This window comes from Acanthopagrus latus, chromosome 6 (assembly GCF_904848185.1).
Source record: "Acanthopagrus latus isolate v.2019 chromosome 6, fAcaLat1.1, whole genome shotgun sequence".
Lineage (NCBI taxonomy): Eukaryota > Metazoa > Chordata > Actinopteri > Spariformes > Sparidae > Acanthopagrus > Acanthopagrus latus.
The window spans coordinates 6,296,108-6,316,140 of NC_051044.1; the positions used below are offsets into that span (position 1 = coordinate 6,296,108).

At 46.5% G+C, this 20,033-nt stretch overlaps 1 protein-coding gene across 6 annotated transcripts in view; it reads left to right on the plus strand.

Moving 5' to 3' along the window:
* The window catches only part of chd5 (chromodomain helicase DNA binding protein 5), a 48,249-nt gene that overhangs the window by 13,399 nt on the left and 14,817 nt on the right, over positions 1–20,033 (plus strand). For all 6 annotated transcript variants that reach the window (XM_037102143.1, XM_037102144.1, XM_037102145.1 and 3 more), the window contains 23 exons: positions 4,212–4,430; positions 5,327–5,445; positions 5,984–6,225; positions 6,316–6,428; positions 6,623–6,749; positions 7,103–7,269; positions 9,208–9,426; positions 9,578–9,784; positions 10,266–10,477; positions 11,777–11,908; positions 12,110–12,218; positions 12,353–12,544; positions 12,672–12,872; positions 13,061–13,198; positions 13,426–13,547; positions 13,712–13,885; positions 14,856–14,997; positions 15,201–15,332; positions 15,579–15,696; positions 15,827–15,951; positions 16,063–16,309; positions 16,690–16,916; positions 18,319–18,493. In XM_037102143.1, the coding sequence (XP_036958038.1) occupies positions 4,212–4,430; positions 5,327–5,445; positions 5,984–6,225; positions 6,316–6,428; positions 6,623–6,749; positions 7,103–7,269; positions 9,208–9,426; positions 9,578–9,784; positions 10,266–10,477; positions 11,777–11,908; positions 12,110–12,218; positions 12,353–12,544; positions 12,672–12,872; positions 13,061–13,198; positions 13,426–13,547; positions 13,712–13,885; positions 14,856–14,997; positions 15,201–15,332; positions 15,579–15,696; positions 15,827–15,951; positions 16,063–16,309; positions 16,690–16,916; positions 18,319–18,493 (3,859 nt within the window). The remainder of the gene's footprint in view (positions 1–4,211; positions 4,431–5,326; positions 5,446–5,983; positions 6,226–6,315; positions 6,429–6,622; positions 6,750–7,102; positions 7,270–9,207; positions 9,427–9,577; positions 9,785–10,265; positions 10,478–11,776; positions 11,909–12,109; positions 12,219–12,352; positions 12,545–12,671; positions 12,873–13,060; positions 13,199–13,425; positions 13,548–13,711; positions 13,886–14,855; positions 14,998–15,200; positions 15,333–15,578; positions 15,697–15,826; positions 15,952–16,062; positions 16,310–16,689; positions 16,917–18,318; positions 18,494–20,033) is intronic.

Here is a 20,033-nt window from a genome sequence, read left to right on the forward strand (position 1 = left end):
ATCACAGGAATTCACTGTATTCCCAGTGCGTTCCCGCCTGGGTTTGGCGATGGCTTTAACAGTGTCAGTGACATAGCCAGGATGTTTCCCTCTGCTGGCTGGAGATGCCAGCAGTGCTGTGAGGAGCTTGGCTGGCCGGGCTGCCACCCGGCCCTTTGGCTGCTTGTGGTAAACACTGAGCTCTGGGTCTCACTGAGCTAATGAGGGGGGGACTCCCTCTGACACACACACACACACACACACACACACACACACACACACACACACACACACACACACTGCTCTGTATTCTCCTCTTTCTTCCCTCTCCTCTCGTCTCTCACACGCATCACCTCGCTTTGCCTTGATCGTGATGCCACTGCTTTTGTTGCCGCCTTTGCATCACAGGAGCTGCAAATCTTTTTCTTTCATTCTTTCTTTCTTTCTTTCTTTCTTTCTTTCTTTCTTTCTTTCTTTCTTTCTGTCTTTCTTTCTTTCTTTCTTTCTTCCTTCCTCTCTTTCTTTCTTTCTTTCTTCCCACACCCAGCCTACTATTTATTTCTCCTTTGCCCTCCCACCGAGGAGTCGCCGCTGCTGTAATTCACTTCCAATCACTCCCCAAAGGCTGGTGTCAGACAGAGGCCAGAAGTCAATTGGGGTCAGAGACTGTCAGTGGCACATCCCGGTCTCAGGTCAGAGCCGCTGGCGGGACAAATGGTCGCTCGAGAGAGACATACTTCCTTTCTCCCTCTCGTCTGCAGTGGAACAAATGAAGTATGTACACATGAAGAGACGTTTTGTGTCCCTTGTTCCTGTAGAAAATCTGCTAAATCAATGGAATCTGAGTTTATAGACGGCAGTTAATTTTATTGGGAAAAGAAAAAGGCTGCAGCTCGGCCACAATAAAACCTCTGCGAAGCTGCGAGCGAGCTCTTACATCTCGCTGAAATACAGTCGGTTTCGAGATGAGCCTCCGTCTTGTTTTTATAAGTTCAGTATCCTCTCAGGGACCGTGAGTCAACAGAGAGCTGTTGCTGATTTCTCAGAAAGAAAAGGGCTGTTGTTTGGGAGCCGTAAAGTGTTTTTACAGCAGTATTTTTTATTGTAGAACTGGATTTTTATTGAATATCCGCGTCTCCGCCGCTCGTTTGATATTTTCTGTGGCATCCTCTGCGATCTCCCCGAGGCTCAGCCATTATGGGGAAGCATCTAATTTGATTACGTTATCAGCGCTTATCAGATTTTCTTCCCTCTGAAAGTAGAGAGACTCCCTCTTTAGCTGCTGCCAGGGTCCTCTTTGGTCCTGTGGTGTGTGTGTAACATTGAACTCTGGGCCACGGAGAGGTTGTTGCACAATTCCACCTTGTCTTTGCAGTTGCTCCGAACAGTGGTTCTGCTTCTTTGCTTTTTCCCTCCTCCATCTCCACCCCCACTCCCATCCCCCATCCACAATCTACAATTTACTCTCTCTCTCTCTCTCTCTCTCTCTCTCTGTCTCTCTCCCCTTCTTCTTATGCATAAATGAGATTTGTCTAGACGGGTGCTGGAGCACCAGCTCTGCAACCACAGGCCTCTGCATAACAAGCTCGTTATGCAAACGTGTCTGATTGGATGGCGCCGTTCCATTGGCTGCCACTGTGATAGAGTGTGTGTGTGTGTGTGTGTGTGTGTGTGTGTGTGTGTGTGTGTGCGATGGGTGAGGGTGGTGGTGGTGATGGTGGTGGTGGTGGTGGGGCGAGTGAGTGGCAGGATAGAAAGAAAGAGTGAGAGAGAAAAAGAAAGGGGGGAGCTGTTGAGAGAGAGAGAGAGAGAGAGAGAGAGAGAGTGAGAGAAAAATAATGAGGGAGGGGGGGCTGCGAGATGTGAAAGAGAGAAAGTGAGAGAAAGAGGAAGGCGTGCAGGGGGGGTGAGCTATGAGGAAGAGCGAGCGAGTGAGCGAGCGAGCGAGAGAGAGAGAGAGAGAGAGAGCTAGAGCCAGACACTGCTCAAATGTGGTCGCCATGGCAACACAGCCAGGCTGCTGGTAGGGTTGGCGGGCTCTGCGGCAACGTGAGCCTTTCCACTGCGCTACAGAGCAAAACGCCTGTAAGTCTCTCCATGGAGCCACACAGGCCTGCTGAGCAACAGGCAGCGAGCAGAGCACAAAGCTGCTGTGCACTCGTTCACTCTGTAACACACACACACACACACACACACACACACACACACACACACACACACACACACCTACGTAAACGAGGATATAAGTACAAACAAGTGTGACGGCACACGAACACACAAAAAAAAGACAAACACATCCAGTCACGTGCACAGACATGGAGGACAAAAAAATCATTCTTTAGATCAGAGGAAGAGAAATATACATGCTGCACACACACACACACACACACACACACACACACACACACACACACACACACACGTAATTAGGTAAGAGGTGCACACAGAGAGAAGCAGCAGATACTCTCCTCTCTCCCCTTACGAACACACACACACACACACACACACATTCACTTTCACTAGCGCACCAGTGAGTTTGCTCGTATGCAACACTCCTGATCACACAAACAACACCTGTTAACTGTTAAATCCATACAGCCCCTCCAGATGTCTCATATTAAACAGGCAGGCTCTCGGCTCTTCGGTTCCGATTGGCTCTTCGGTTTTCCTCGTTCTTGTTCCTCGTTGCCGAAGCATCTGGAAAAGGTGAACGTGCTCCTGACGTCGACTCCTCGCCGTCGTGTCAGCGTTTGTGAATTTCATCGCGGACCGAAAGAATCATAATTATTAGCACAGCAGTGACACTTTGGAATGATGTAATTTAATTTATGTAAATACCATCAAAAAGAAGCTTTTATCCAGAGTGCTTCATCGTACACTGACAGCTCATTTTTGTAAGCGTGGGTGGCCTCTGTGGGAGCTCTAATCCCTCACCCCGACTAAATTAATGCCGTGCTTGTTTGCCCCATCGCCGAGTTTCATATTTTAATTACGCTCCCTTTTCTATCACTAGATTTGAAATTCCCGTCTCGACCGGAGATTGATTTCCTTTGTCGTGCTAGCGGTGAAAATTCAGACCTTGCGTTCAGCTGTGACTCAGGAATCTGTCGTTTGATGCCAGTTTCAGTCAGTCACGTCTCGAGGCTGAGAGCTGAAGCGAGATTCAAAGTCAGATTGTACCTGTTTACATTGATAAAAATAGCCGTGTGTGTGGCTGCTTCAAAGAAACATGAAGGTGGCTTGGGTGATATTTCTCTCATGAACAGGGACGCTGGAAGTCGGTTACAGTTTGGGGTGCTGTGAGGTCGGTCTGTATGATGTCATAGTGAACGATACCTGTTATTTTGCATTCATCTGAATGACCAGGTGAACTTATATCTAATATTAATTAGCATGTATTAACAACACTGACTGAAAAGCTGAGCACCAACATGCTGTACACATCAACAACAGCAAGTGGAAGAAAGGGGGAGACAAATTCCCCAGACTCCCTTATGAAATCGCTCAATTTTGTGAATGTTTGATTCAGTGGCAAACTTATCAACATTATTAAAGGCTATCTATGAAAAATATTGAAGTATTTGGGCGTTCTTGTGAATTCGGCTTATGTTACACATTAAGTTATTTTTTAAACGTGAGCTCTGGTCTCAGATGGTTGGACCTGGAGCTGTCTACTACGCATTTTAATAAACAGCTTCATAGTTTAGAATAATGCAATGTAATGTTCTATACAGACTAACATATATAACACCTGTTCGTCACTGCTAAAACAGGCTCCAATCTGCAGTATAGTTCATATACTTGACTGATGAACCACAGAATTGTGGGGTTACATGAGGCTTCATGATGAAAGACAGTTCATGATATTGTTGTGGACTAATGTTGTGGATTAATATTCTCGTGCTCTTTCTTTCTTTTTCTTCCACATTAGCGCTCTCTGCATCTCTCTCTCTCTCTCTTTTTTTTTTTTCTTTAATCAATTAGTGGTTTTTACAGCACTTTGTTTTAGTGCTGCAGCCCTCAGCACCCTAACAGTATCAGTACAGTACTTCCCATGGCCATGCTCACAAATAAAAGTCCTCTGAAGTGGTAATGAGACACATCTCTATCTGCTGGAGGATGAGAGGGATCAGTGAAGGCCACCTGAACCTGACTTTTCCTTCACGTTCTGCTGTTGACCGCCGCGTAACCTATATTTAACGACGTCCGTGTGTCCGTGTCAAACGCCTCAGGGTGGAATCCAGCCGAGAGTGGAGAGCGACCTGGAGGAGACCTCCGAGGTGGAGGAGGAACGCGAACGTCCAGAAATAGGCTCGGAGAGCGAGAGCAGCACGTACGGCCCGACCAAAAAGAAGAAGAAGAAACCGAAGGAGAAGAAAGAGAAGAAGCCCAGGAAGAAGAAGAGAGACGAGGAAGACGATGACGATGACGATGACGATGGGAACTTGAAGGTGAGTCTGAGACTTACGTCCACGTGGTGCTCTGCTGGATTCTGTGTTTTCAGTGGAGCTAATTCTCGATAGAAGGTTCTAAAGACTCACTTTCAATTTATCACCTCTTGATATGATAATCTAATAATAATAATAATGACAAATTGGACTTGAAGTGCTTTTTCACATTCTCCAGGGATATTTAACAGAAGAACAGCTAGCAGAAAAAAAAAAAATGAATAATGAGCCTGGCTCAAGGGAGACGTCTGAATCTAAAAACACAGATGGAATCACAAATCGAGGCAGGAAGTGTGTTTTGGAGCCTCAAATGATCATTTACAGAAGATCAAATTCCAGATTCCCGATCAAATGATTTAACCTTTCACAACACACACTGTGTATCTGTGATAGTCAGCAGGTGATGTGTGATGTGTCGTCCCCTCGTATAAAGTGTCCATATTAAGGTCAATGCATGTGTCACTGACTCGTGCTTTTTATAATCAAGTACAGCTAATATCAGATGCTCCAAGACTTTTATTGAAGACCTGCAAAGCTCTAAGTTTTCACTCTGTGCGTCCTGGATCGTGATCGGCGTCCAAACCAGCTGCAGTTTAGATTAAAGATTAAAGGTGAGCGCAGAGAAACTTCCCACTTCATCAACGCTCTCTGAAGCTCAAACATCGCAGTCAAGGAGCAAGGTTTTTGACTTTGACCCTCGACCTCCAAACTCATGTATTTGTCTTGTCAGTCGTCCTGGTCACGGTGATTTTAAATCCTGTATCATAGGCCACTGGATGTTTCACCTCTCATCCAAGAAGCCTCTTGATTGAGAGGTGAAACATCCAGTTGCCTACGATATGGCACTTAGAATAACCTGCTCCTCCAAAATGAATTCACTCTGATGTGTTCCTCCCCAGGAGCCCAAGTCATCCAGCCAGCTGATGCAGGAGTGGGGTCTGGAAGACGTTCAGTATGGCTTTACTGAGGACGACTATAAAACCATCACCAACTACAAGGCTTTCAGCCAGTTCCTCAGGCAAGCATCTAATGTTGTTAACTGTTCTATTTCAGTGGACCGTCAGAGACCCTCGCCGACACTTCCAACAAGAGCTCCGCGGTGAGACCGGAGCGAGACGTTACGAGCAAACACAGCTCTTTTTTTTGTTTGAGCTAGAAAGCGCGGCTGTTGGTATAAAGAGTCTGTCTCACCTGGGGCTGTCTGGCTCGGCTAAGCCTCTGCTCCGACAAAGTGGAGCATGAGCTCCTGCGGTGCCCCCAGTGAGTAGTCAGCTGCTTGCTGGATGCCTGTGACAGCCGGGAGGCTCTGGGACTCGGCGCTCTGACCCACTATCGTTCACAGGCCAGCGTGCCAAACCTCAAGCTGTTGCCTGACAAATCATAAACATGACATACACACAGCAAACCAGGGGGAGCAAAACTTAAGGGGCACCGGGGCCGTCAGCAAATCCAGACCCAGCTCCCTCCAGTGTTGAGGGAAGTAGGAATTACATCAACGGGAATGAGGAGTGACATAATAAAGCTGCCCGTTGTTGTCTCCTCTCTTCCCCCCTCAGGCCTCTCATTGCCAAGAAGAACCCGAAGATTCCCATGTCAAAGATGATGACAGTGTTAGGGGCCAAGTGGCGAGAGTTCAGTGCCAACAACCCGTTCAAAGGCGCATCTGCCACCGCTGTGGCCGCCGCTGTGGCTGCCGCAGTGGAAACGGTTACCGTGGCACAGCCGACGTCTGTCAGCAGCAGCCAGCCGAGCTCTCAGCTGGGGCCAATCAAAAAAGCCAAAACCAAAGAGGGAAAGGGTAAGAGCCCGGCGAACCGCGGCAGAAAGCATATTTTTAGCAATGATTGCGAGAATAGCACGTCTGATGTCTCGGCCCTGTGTGTCTCAGGACCAGGAGTTAGAAAGAGAAGCAAGGCTGTGAAGGAGGTGAAAAAGAAACCCAAGCCGAAGAAGACCAAATCAAAGTCGGGCCAAAGTGGGAAGAAGAAGAAAGCATCCTCGGTACGTCTGGTTCTGCTTATTCATCCTCTGAGCTTCTCCTCGACTCGATATTTTCAATGGCATCAAAGTGACCAGACTGTTTACTGTGCAGGCTTTGAAAGCTGGTTTAGTTTAATTCTTTGCTCTGAGCTCTTTAGTTTGTGTGTTTGTGTGTGTTTGTGTGTGTGTGTGTGTGTGTGTGTGTCTGTTTCCAGAGCGAGGAGGACTTCCTGGAGGAGTCGGACTTTGATGACATCAGCATCCACAGTGCCTCTGTGCTTTCTGATACCTCGGGGGCCGCCACCAAGAAAAAGGCGCGACGTGGGCGGAAAAAAAGGAAAAGTATGTTTGCCGTCTCCACTCGCCATGCTCTGCGGTGTGTTTTCTTCTCCCTTCCAAAATCCCAGTGAAATCCCACAGAACCAGACTGTTTGATTATGGGTTACGAGGAAATTAAAATGTATTTTTCTTAAAGCTTTATTTGTTTTGGGAGTTTTGTTTTTTTTTTTTTTGTTCAGAAGGCAGATGCTCTTTTTCTCGGCAGCTATTTTCCCCTCACACTCGCTCAGTCTCATGCAAACGAAGAGCCTGTTTGTTGTGTTGTTGTTTTAAATCTTATACGTCCAGTAAAACTGCGTTCAGGGTTATTTGTGTCCGTTGGACCCATGTTTTGCGTCCTCCCTCACCTCCCCCAGAGGAAGATGGCGACGGTTACGAGACGGACCACCAGGACTACTGTGAGGTTTGCCAGCAGGGCGGAGAGATCATCCTGTGTGACACCTGTCCCAGAGCGTACCACCTGGTGTGTCTGGACCCTGAGCTGGAGAAGGCCCCCGAGGGCAAATGGAGCTGCCCACACTGTGTGAGTGCATTCATTTGATATATATATATATATAAATATATGTATTTCTAGTAGTGATGGAATGTAACTGAGTAAATGTACTCAAGTATTGTACAATTTCTAGTTACTTCCATTCTTTTTATTTTGGAAGCAAATGTTGCACTTTTACTCGATTACATTCATTTAAACTTTAGTTACTTTGTAGATTTCATGCTGCATTATCATCATTGTTCAATCAGTAATCTGAGTAAAAACATCAACACTGATTCCAATTATCAGAAAAATGCTGAACATCAGTAAATATCACGTAATATTACTTTTACTTTTAATACCTAAACTATGTAACATGTAGTTGTGGCAGAGTCAGAGGGAAGATTTTATTCTACAATAAAATAAATAAAACTGCGCTCAAAGGAAAAGTGGGTCAATTCAGGTCGGGCCTGCAATGTTGTTTACGATTACAGGCCTGCATTTCATTCAGTGCCTGAGAATATTTCATATTGATTCATGATGACATGAAATATCAGACATGAGAAAATGAAAAGAATCGCATGTTGTTGTTGTTGAAAGATGTCAACAGATCCTCCAATATATATCTGCATGGTGCCCCAAAAAAATGAAAGCTGAAAATAGAATAAATGAACACAGAGTTTGAGGGGAAAATTACTTAAAACTTGTGAAATGATTTGTTCATGCAACAAATATTACTTGACACGAAAAATCAGATTCCGCTGAGAAATGAATAGTCTCCAATAATCATTTGAATGTGTGAATTAAGCAGCTCGTGCTGGTTTTCAGATCAAATTACTTGAGATCCAGTTTTGCTTCACTGATAAGTGAAATACACTGAATAATATCACATAATTCTTCATTTATTCTTCTTTTTACCTTATTCATTTTAGCACGGAAAGCAAAGAACAAGACAGAAATCTCTAATTTAGGTCAAAAACTCACTTGTAGTTCGATTATTCTGTTACTTGAAGCATTTTTTTGAATGAAAGAGAACAACACATGTCTCTAATTGACCTTGTTCTGCCAGTAAATGACGAAACACATGTTCATGATCAATTTAAGAATATATTTTAGATTCAATGATAGAAAATTACAAAAAAGATAATTAATTAATCTTGTATTTTATTTAAATCACAGTGCATCTGACATGTAAAGTGGACGCGACCTTATTTTGAGATATTATCTTCAAATTGGGTTCAATATCTTTAAATGAAGCAACGTGTAGCTACGACCCAACACAACAGGTTTTAATACCGAGGAGCACTTCTGCATGTCTCACATTCTTTCACTGCAGTAATTCACAGTATCAAAGGCCACATGGACAACTTCGCTTTTGAAACACAAGAGGAGCACTTTCCCATGATGCTCATCTTTCATTTTTTTCAGTGTAAATTAAAATAAATTTAAAAAATGACATCTTTAATTTTTTAAGAACAAGAAACAAAACTGATAACCTGAAAGATGTAAATTACTTTGATATACAGTGAAACACAAAACACAGTCTGAAATGTAATCAAGTAATCAGTCTGATCACATAATCCAGAGTACTTGTAATCCATTACCACAACATTAACTCTCTCCTCGTCTCGTGACATCTCAGATTTATCTCGTGAGCGTTTGGCGGCTCCCTGTTCTCAGATTTTGCTCCACTACGTGTCCTGTTCCTTTTTCACTCTGGACTATCTGGTTATTAACAGTGCATATGTGGTCAGTGTTTGAAAGGTTCATGCTTTTCACAAATGCACTGTGCAGAGTTGATAACTAACTAACACGCGACGAAGCTGTGATCACGCATCCTTTTGTCTCCCAGTATGTTGGTGTGGCTGTCTCTGTAAAAAGACAATAAAAAAAGAAAAATAAAAGCTTGCGTTCTGTTTTACAAACAACATGATGGAGGGATTTAAATTAGAAGTATTTAATTTGTGTGTGACTCTGCGTCGCCCTCAGGAGAAAGAGGGCATCCAGTGGGAGGCCAAAGACGAGGACGAGGAGGAGGAAGAGGCGCCGGGCGAGGAAGAGGACGACCACATGGAGTTCTGCAGAGTGTGTAAAGACGGAGGCGAGCTGCTGTGCTGTGACACCTGTCCATCGTCCTACCACATCCACTGCCTCAACCCGCCTCTCCCCGAGATACCCAACGGGGAGTGGTTGTGTCCCCGCTGCATGGTGAGCTCACAGTTCTCATGTTGTTTCTGGGTCGCCTGGTATTGATATTTATTCAACTTATTTCGGCTGATCGATACAGACACCCTTAACAGCAATCGCTAGCTTCAGTCCTAATCACAGCACCTCTATTTTCCTTTTTTTCCCCCACCAGTGTCCTCCCCTCAAAGGCAAGGTGCAAAAGATTCTCCACTGGACATGGGGAGAACCTCCGTTACCAGCTGAACTGCCTGCAGGCCCTGACGGCAAGCCAAGTGATCCACTGACCAAGCCTCCGCTCAAAGGGCATCCAGAGAGGGAGTTCTTCGTAAAGTGGGCTGGCCTCTCGTACTGGCACTGCTCCTGGGTCAGCGAGCTGCAGGTGAGATACCAGAAGTAGGTCCGGTGCTTCTCTAATTAACATTCCTGCCCTCTCTGGCTGCAGAAAGCGCTCACAGAGCACACATGACGAGCCAGGAGAGTTTCCACCGGTGCATCAGTGTTGCAGTCGAATCCAAAGTGATAACATCTGTTCCTCCAGCGTTAAGAGAAGTATATGAAGACACAGAGTCAGATCATCAAAACACAATGACTGAACAATCCAGAGCACTCAAACCTGGCTGGCGTTTAATTCAGTGTTTAATTGAACGTCTTAACGATTGCTTGGTTAGAAGCAAACACGATGGCGTTCCTAATCTATTTTGTATCAGTCTTCCCTCCATTACCTTGAAGTGGTTAATCACATCAGTCTCAACACCTCTGATGGATTATATGTTTCCAGTCTTGTTGACAGAGTTGGTGCTGAATGAAACTTTGCCGCACTGATAGTTTTTTTTTTTTTGACGGTTCTGTTGCTCGTGCAGTTGGAGCTGTATCACACCGTCATGTATCGGAACTACCAGCGCAAGAACGACATGGACGAGCCGCCGCCGTACGACTACGGCTCCGGGGAGGAGGAGCTCAACAGCGAGAAGAGGAAGAGCAAGGACCCCCAGTACGCCGTGATGGAGGAGCGCTTCTACCGCTACGGCATTAAACCGGAGTGGATGGTTATCCACCGGATACTCAACCACAGGTGGCTGCTCACACGTACACTAAGTCTGACACACTCAAAAATCTTGATGTTAAGCCGACGCTCTGCTCTCATTTTGCCGCATGGTTCCTGACGTCTTCTTCTGTAATGTCACTTTATAAACGGAGATTATTGCTCACGGCACTGCGTGTTTCAGAATATGGGATGGATGCTGGGTGTTTAAAGGGGCAGTTCAACCCAAAATTTAAAAAAAATGCATACATACATTATATTTCTCTCACCTTTTTTTGGTTGTTGTGGTGTGATGTAAGAGATATTGGGCATGCAGGTGTCTACCTTCTCTCCAGTATAAAGGCCCTGACGCACCAAACTGACGTCAAAGGCCGACTGTCACCTCATGTCACTCGTGTCTCAGCCAAAAAGCTGCACTTGAACGCACCAACAGCTGCTATGTTTTTGCCCCGGCTTGAAAGGAAATACATCTCTGCTGATACACAAACCGCTTTCATGTTTAAGCATCATTTTTTTTTGATACCACTCTTGCCAGTCTGGCTGCTCCTTGAGATTATGTCTGAGTAAATGTCTGGCGAAGGGGTGAAACATGGGTGAAATCATGGATACTACAGTGACAGGCTCAAAGGGCTTTCCCTTTTTTTTTTCTGTTTCCCTGCACTGATTGGTTTACCTGGACAGCCAATGAAATTAATCTCTCCCACTGATGAGCTGCGGCTGATTCTACATGCTGAATTGGCCAAAAAGCCTCCGATGAGGGCCGTCTAGTGCCAGCGGTGTGGGACAAACCAAAGCAACCCTGACAATACCTGACAGCCGGTCGTCAGCCTGGTGCATCAGGGCCTTAAAACATACTGTATACTGTTCAAAAGGCTCTCTTCAAGTTACTCTCCATAAAGTAATGCAGGACGCCATTAATGTTTACACCCCACGCTGTCAGGAGCATCAGCCTCTTGTCTACGAGTGGATGCTGGTTTCATCCTGTGTGGTGGTTCGGTTGACGGGTGTAGAGTTTGATAGAAAGAAAATAGTTCCTGCATGAAAGCGCTTGCAACAAGGTCTGTGGATTATCTTGAGTTCACGATGTCCGAACTTCCAGCTGAGTGCCATGTAGAGGGCAGACATCTCTACTGCTAACATCAGCGACTCACACCAAAACAGTCTTGATGAATGAATGAAAGCGCTACATGTGTGAATTTTGATTTTGGGGTGAACTGTCACTTTAAAATCCCCATCAATCATCGACCATCTTTTGGCAGAAAGAACAATACGTGACTCTCATGTGATTTTGTACGAAACACGTGTTTTGTTTGTGTTTATTCTCCTCAGTTTTGACAAGGATGGCGATGTGCATTACCTGATCAAGTGGAGAGACATGCCCTACGACCAGTGCACCTGGGAGGTGGATGACTTTGACGTCCCAGAATATGACGGTCACAAAGCCTCCTACTGGGACCACAGGTTGGTGAACAGCTCTGAGCTACTCTGAGCCGCGGCTGTTGTTAATGTTATGGAAAATGATGTTGAGGATGACTTGAATGAATCTGGAGCAGTAAAAGATAAACAAGGCCAATGCTGCCGTCTCCCCTCTGCCCTGCCCTCTATCTGTGATGCCCCTGTTCGAGCTGTTTGGCTCATCATACTGCTGCAATCACTTGCCAGGGAACAAATACTCGGGGAGGACCAGCGCCCTCTGGTGGTGAGGAAAGGAAAGAAGCTGAAAGACGACCATCCGAAGAGGGAGGTCCCTCCTGATGCGCCCATCATTGATGTAAGTTTGGAAATGTCAAAGCTCAAACAGTTGCCTGAGTCATGAAGTACAACACCGCATTATTATTTTATTTTGAAGCCAGTAACTTGTGATTTTGCATAATAAGCACATGTAATTTACTCCCATCACACCAGCCAACCATCAAGTTTGAGCACCAGCCGTGGTACATCAACGCCACCGGGGGAACCCTGCACCCGTACCAGCTGGAGGGCCTGAACTGGTTGAGGTTCTCCTGGGCTCAGGGCACTGACACCATCCTGGCTGACGAGATGGGCCTCGGGAAGACGGTGCAGACGATAGTGTTCCTCTACTCGCTCTACAAGGAGGTGAGGGTGGAGGAAGGTCCTCTGTCATCACGGCCGTGTTGCACGGCGTCGTCTCCGAGACGCCTGGATGATAAAACCTGCAGTGTGTGTCTTGTGGCAGCTTGATGAGTCTCTCCTCCTCTCTCAGGGTCACTCTAAGGGTCCCTTCTTGGTGAGTGCGCCCCTCTCCACCATCATCAACTGGGAGAGGGAGTTTGAGATGTGGGCTCCAGACTTCTACGTGGTGACATACACTGGAGACAAAGACAGCCGGGCGATCATCAGGGAGAACGAGTTCACCTTCGAGGACAGTGCAGTGAAATCAGGACGCAAGGTGTTTCGCATGAAGGTACGCAAGCTGTCGGGACGCGAGTTGATGGGATTGTTATTGATAGCGTTGCCATGATTCATCTTATCAGTCAGATTTCTTTTCAGCAAGAACAGCAAAATCTGGGGTTAGTGTTAGGGTTTTTCTGGTTGGTGAAAGAGGTGAAAATGATATGTTTTGTTGAGGTTCCTCCTTCCATCCGCTCGCAGAAAGACACCCCCATCAAGTTCCACGTGCTGCTGACGTCCTACGAGCTGATCACTATCGACCAAGCCATCCTGGGCTCCATCACGTGGGCCTGCCTGGTGGTTGATGAGGCCCACAGACTGAAGAACAACCAGTCAAAGGTAAGACAGCATTACTGGCACAGACAGCAGATTGTTTTCAAAAGCAGGGATGTAAAAAACAGGAAAGGAGCAGGAACACAGCGCGATATGAGGAGGAAATGTTGAACGTATCCACGAAAATGAGTGAATTCGAAGGTGTGATCGCTGCGTCACATTCAGGAAGTTAAACAAGCGTCACTGCATTGTTTTTGGAGGCTCGTGGGTCATATATCTTGTTCAATGTGCAGTTTTTCAGGATTCTCAACGGGTATAAGATCTACTACAAGCTGCTGCTCACTGGGACTCCTCTTCAGAACAACCTGGAGGAGCTGTTCCACCTGCTTAACTTCCTCACCCCAGAGCGCTTCAAGTAAGTCCTCCCTTTCCATGTTCCTCTGTCTCGCCACTGTCTGCTAGCCGGTGCATCAAACCCTCCTCAGACTGATAAATGGACAAAGATTGTGCTGTTCGGATGCATCGTTTGAGTGAAAATATGAGTTTTTAACTGTATTTTGTGACTTGTGATCTGTGCAGCAACCTGGAAGGCTTCCTGGAGGAGTTTGCCGACATTTCGAAGGAGGACCAGATCAAGAAGCTCCACGACCTGCTCGGCCCTCACATGCTCAGGCGGCTGAAAGCTGACGTGTTCAAGAACATGCCTGCAAAGACAGAGCTGATTGTCAGAGTGGAGCTCAGCCCCATGCAGAAGTAAGCACCCGGGTTCAGAACAAAAGGGAAGAAGAAGGAGTTCAGGCTGTGTGTTACTGCCGTCTGCAGACGCACCAGACTGACATCACACAAGTACAAAGTAAATGACATCAAACTAGCTGTGACAGGGAGACATGACTCCGTTGTCTCAGCCAGAAAGCTGCACTTGAACACACCACAAAGACTACAGCCGGCGGCCAACAAGTCTGTGCGTTCTGCACCTGCGTGAAGCCTCTAAAAAGTTGCAAATGTTGCTGTCGAACAGGAGAAAAATAAGGATAAACTGCCCGAAATGGGTGAAATCATAGGTGCTAAAGCCACAGACTCACATTCCATTTGTCTCTTCTGCTCTGATCCACTTACCTGAACGGCCAATCAAAGCCCAGTTAATTTCTATCACCTACCAGCCAAAACCAATTCTACATGCTGAATAAGCAAAGAAGCCTCTGACTCGGGTCGTCCAGCACCAACTGTGGACACTAACTGTCTGCCCTGACGGTACCAGACAGCCGGCCCGGTGTGTCGGGACCTCAAAACATCCAAAAATGGAGGCTCTTCTTAATTTACTCTTCATAAAGTAGATTTTCAACATTTTGCAGCAATGCCCAAATAATCACATACCTTAAAAAATAAACTAAAACCCACAAGTCCTCACATACTGACCCAAAGCCTCAGTGTCTGAAGGGATAAGACTCAGCAGTCACCTTTCTTTCTCCAGCAAGTAATGCTTCGTTGCTTTAAAGTCTCAATGCAACATCATTTTGGTTATTCTCCACCTCGCAGCTGGAATATCGCCTGCACTGATGTGATGAATTATGGCGTGAATTAATTATTCAAGGGCTTTTAATCACAGGATCAAGTTTCAAAGAGTGTATTTGCCAAACGTGGCTTTCGAATGAGCGGAAGTAACTGATTGTGGTTTTCACTTTCATCTCCTCTCCTGACTCCTCCTGTTTTCTTTGTCCCGCAGGAAATATTACAAGTTCATTCTGACGCGAAACTTCGAGGCTCTGAACTCCAAAGGCGGAGGGAACCAAGTGTCCCTGCTCAACATCATGATGGACCTGAAGAAGTGCTGCAACCATCCCTACCTGTTCCCCGTGGCTGCTGTGGTGAGCCCAGCAATTTGAGTTGAAATGATAAAATGGAATGGTGATGATGGCATGGAAAGAGTGCATGTGGGGAGATGGAGCCACACCTGTATGCCACAAATTGTAGCTTTTGTAGTCCTGTGGCTTCAAACCCACTAATCATACTCACCAAGTATCCACATAACTCTCCAGCTGATGCCTGGATTTGATTCTTGCCTCTGCAGGAAGCTCCTGTGTTACCCAACGGCTCGTACGATGGCAACCTACTGGTGAAGTCCTCAGGAAAACTGACGCTGCTTCAGAAAATGCTGAAGAAACTCAAAGATGAGGGACACAGAGTTCTCATTTTCTCTCAGGTAACACTCGAGTGGATATTGCGTCTCGGCCCGAAGCCATCGTTTTCACTGATCGGTGGCCGTGAAGCGCTGAAAAAAAAAATCAGCCATCCGTGTTTTTTGCCACTCCGGTTGTCGGTGGAAGTCAGCTCATATGCCAGACAGTTAATCAAAGACCGTTATTAAGTGAAAATTCAGACTCTTCTCAGTTTGAGCGAGTCCGTTTGGTTTGATCTTAGCTGCATCAATGTTTTTTTTCTGTCACAGATGACTAAGATGTTGGATCTGCTGGAGGATTTTCTGGAGTTCGAAGGTTATAAATATGAACGTATCGACGGAGGGATTACTGGAGGCCTGAGGCAGGAGGCCATCGACCGCTTCAATGGTGAGTTTGTTGATCCAGAATCTGTCCGTGTGAGTTTGTATCGATGCACGTTTCCTGCTTGATGGTTTTTACTCACTCTCACGCACACGAACCGACCGACTGATTCTCTGCTTTGGGTTTTTTGTCACAGCACCGGGCGCTCAGCAGTTCTGCTTCTTGCTTTCCACTCGAGCTGGAGGTCTCGGCATCAACCTGGCGAGCGCTGACACTGTCATCATCTACGACTCGGACTGGAATCCTCACAATGACATCCAGGTACAGATGCTTCTGAGACTTCGTATGCTGTCGTTGGAGCTTTTAAACCAGCGGATCTTTGGTTTAACTTTGGTTTCATTTCACGCCCCGTTTCTGTTTCCATCTCCCCAGGCATTCAGCAGAGCCCACCGTATAGGCCAGAACAGGAAGGTGATGATCTATCGCTTCGTGACGCGCGGCTCAGTGGAGGAGCGAATCACTCAGGTGGCGAAGAGGAAGATGATGCTGACCCACCTGGTGGTGCGGCCCGGCCTGGGCTCCAAAACCGGCTCCATGTCCAAACAAGAACTGGACGACATCCTCAAGTTCGGCACCGAGGAGCTTTTCAAGGATGAAATGGAGGCAGCGCGAACCATGGGTACGTGTCTGCAGCAGACTTTACTCTCACTGAGAGGAAGAGGATTTTTTTGTACTTAAGAATGAGAGCCATGACACAGTCAGAGGTTTTGTTATGTCTCCGCAAAAAAAGTTTCCCATTTATCCGTTAACTTTCAAATGCAGAGATGGTGTTTCCTCTTGCTCTGTTTGTGCAGGAATAGGTGGGAGTATCGGTAGCATTTTCTTTGAAAGGATTCTCATGTCGGGCCTTAAAATACTCCTGCAGATCCATATTTCCACAAGAGTCAGCCGCTCACAAAGTAAAACTCAGCGTGGAGACGAGTAGGGGTTTAAAAGGCGAGAGACAAAATGTCAAAAATTCGGTCTTGTCACTCAAAAGTCCTGTTTTTCTTTTTTAAGGTCAAATCCACGGCTGCTCGAGGAAGACGTTAACTCGGAGCTTCCCGTCGATGGGCGACAACAAAGACGGCGAAGAGGGCAACGTGATTCACTACGACGACGACGCCATCTCCAAGCTGCTGGACCGCAGCCAGGACGCCACCGAGGACACGGAGATTCAGAACATGAACGAGTACCTGAGCTCCTTCAAAGTGGCCCAGTATGTGGTGAAGGAAGAGGACGGAGAGGTGAGGACGCAATAACAAAATATTCTGCAGCCTGGCGAACGCGGATGAGAGGGGTCAGCACAAACGGACACCTCAGAGGAGAGATCTCATTAGACGGTTATTGGACTTCACACGTTAGATTCTGCTGCATAACTTCAGCCTAAAAGAGCAAAGATAATGGCCTTATTTTAAAATGACTGTCTGGTGGTTTTGCCTGATAGTCGTACTCAAAATTAACGTTTAGCTTCGAAGTCCCTTGCAATGTTTCTCATGCCAGCACCTGTCCGAGCGCGCACACACATACGACGAGCGCCTCTCTGCGTGGCTCAGATCTGTGCTGACGTCAGAGGGCCGGGACGGTTTTAAACAGCATCGTTAGACGAATAAAAACGACGAGCATCCGGCAAACTTTTAAAGACGCTTTCACAAAAACAGAGATGGCTAAATGTTTAATGATGTAGAAAAGTGCTTTAAACCTTTCTGTTGGGCCTCGGGGAAAGACGCACGGTGTGTAAAGACAAGCGTTCAGGGGGCACTCTTAAAATCCACAGCCGGTCCACCAGGAGCCCGAGCCTTGTCACCGGGTTTTGGTGCCTTGCAACATAATTACACAATAAAATATTGACACAAGAGGTGCAAAATAACGAGAGACACGGAGGCAATGCGGAGAAATGCAACAACCTTGATGTGTACTGAAAGACGAGCAGTTGTCTCGCCGTGGTATCAGCTTTGGATGCACCGATTGTGAAATTCACTGCCGATGCTGATTCTGTTTGTTGCTGTTGTTTATAATGTATCTGTTATGATCATTTATCCGCCCATTTATGCCCCATAAACAAAGTAATCCTCCTTATAAGAAGCAACTGTTTTAAAGTCATTCAGCCCTTCATTCCACTATCCTTGAAAGACAGAAATCTGATTTTTTACAAATTTATGACTCGGCCTTCGATGTAACCTTGTTTCATATGAAACAGATTATTCCTTTTGAGAATCAACTGCTCTGAAAGCCTTTTATAGCCTTCTACACGACTGCATGCTCAATAGGGGGTCAGCAGCCGGCAGCTCATGAATGTGCCGGCTCAAAAAAATTGATGCGACACGGCAGATAAACATCGGCCTCCGCTACTGAATGCCATCTTATCTGCTGATAGGCCAGCACCAATGTTCAGCTCATAAATCGGTGCATCTCTTGCATCAGCTGAGCCACAGATATGTAAAATACCATGAGTTTGATACGTTTACAGAAACACTGATCGTCATGTGTTTGTGTAAAATAACACCAGCATGCAGGAACTGGAAGGAATTCCTGATTTTAGATTTAGGTTTAATTGTTAACCCATGAGTCTAGGATTTAAAGACATCGAGAATACTCCTACGTGAATGCATCGATCCGAATATTTGTACCGACTGTTCCCGCGTGCAGGAGGAGGTGGAGCGGGAGATCATCAAGCAGGAGGAGAACGTGGACCCGGACTACTGGGAGAAACTCCTCCGCCACCACTACGAGCAGCAGCAGGAGGATCTGGCCCGCAACCTCGGCAAAGGCAAACGCATCCGGAAGCAGGTCAACTACAACGACACGACCCAGGAGGACCAAGGTAGGCTCTCTCAGCCTCCAGTATCAACCTCCGATATTATCGTGTTAAATTATTCCTCGGCTGCATCTCGGAAGCAACGGCCACGTTTTATTGTTACCACTTTTTGCATATTGGTGCCAGCGTTTTGTATTCCTGCTCATAGAGGAGAGACACAACAGCGGAGGGGACGCAGAATGAGAGGAGGTGAGCTTTTTTGCTCGTGGTCAGGTGGCAGGCGAGTCGAGGACATATTTCTAAGAAAGAAGAGACGTTATTTTCCAGGATGAAGCGCTCAGCGGGGCTCATGTTTGGGCTCCACTGAATAGATCTGTTTCTTGTCTCCTCCAAATGATTTTCCAGCAGTTTGCGAGACAGTCGATACTGAACGTTATGAGTGGTATTCTGGGAGCTGTTGCCCCCATTATGAAAACACACATTATCTCGACGATCGCTGCTCATGCTGACGATAAACACTGTATTCGCTCTGCATAAAGGGCAAGTTCAGCCATTTTCGGAACATTTCTTGTTTGGGGGTTTTAAAAGTGACGTCCCTCTCAAACCTGCTGGATCACTCCGCTGCCATAATGAAGGCGTCTTGCGAGGGTTTGAAGGTTTGTGGATGGACCCAGAAGTGGACCATCAGACAGGTGAAGGTTATAAGGTGATTTATTTGACAATCAGACGGAGGTAGCTCGTTGAAGCAGGTGAAGACGGCTGGGTGAGGAGAGGTCATTAAGCTCCAGAGAAGTGTGCAGAGAAGCGTAGTGGCTGGCGAACATCTCGGTGTGGGGAGTCTCACAGGTGGTACAGGTGCGCAGGCAAGAGGCTGGAGAAGCAAACACTGGGGAGGACGAGGAGAAGAACAGGGTAAACTCGTGGTAGAGAGAACAAAGAAGCGCTAGGAAATTACACTCAGAATCAGGCTGGAAAGTGTGGACACAATGGAAAGTATGGTGTGGTGGACACAATCTGGAAACGAGTGCAGACTTGACCAAGGTATTTAACCAAAGGGGGGGGGGGATGAGGAGATTCACTGCAGATGTCCAGCTCCAGTCCTCCAGAAGACACCATGCCTCCACCCGAAGATGCACCTCTGAAGCTCAAAAGCAGACTTTCCACACCAATAATGACCCAACTCATCACACATCTTCGCTGAATCTATGTTCTGAACAGCCAGTTTGTTGATATGAGTGGCATCATGGTGAAACAGCCGACATGATTCTGTGTTTAGCTTGTGATAAAAAAAAAACTGTATAGACCAGCATCACACCCTCTCCGCTGGCTTCGGTGCAGGTCAGCAGCTCTTGTTGCAACACAAACACGGTGATTGACTCCGACGGCGAAGCTCAACAGCCCCAACAAACAGACGCGCTGCTCAAGCTGCCGCCGGAGCCTCGCACGCTCGGCTTCATTAGTGAACTAACAAGGTGACATTATCTCAGCACAAGAATAATTTGGGTGTATCGGATCAGGCAAGAAACGGCGCAGAAATTAATCACCGTGTTTATTAAAATCCTCTTAGGTCGCGAGTCTCAACAAGAGCTGCTGACCTCCATTAAAT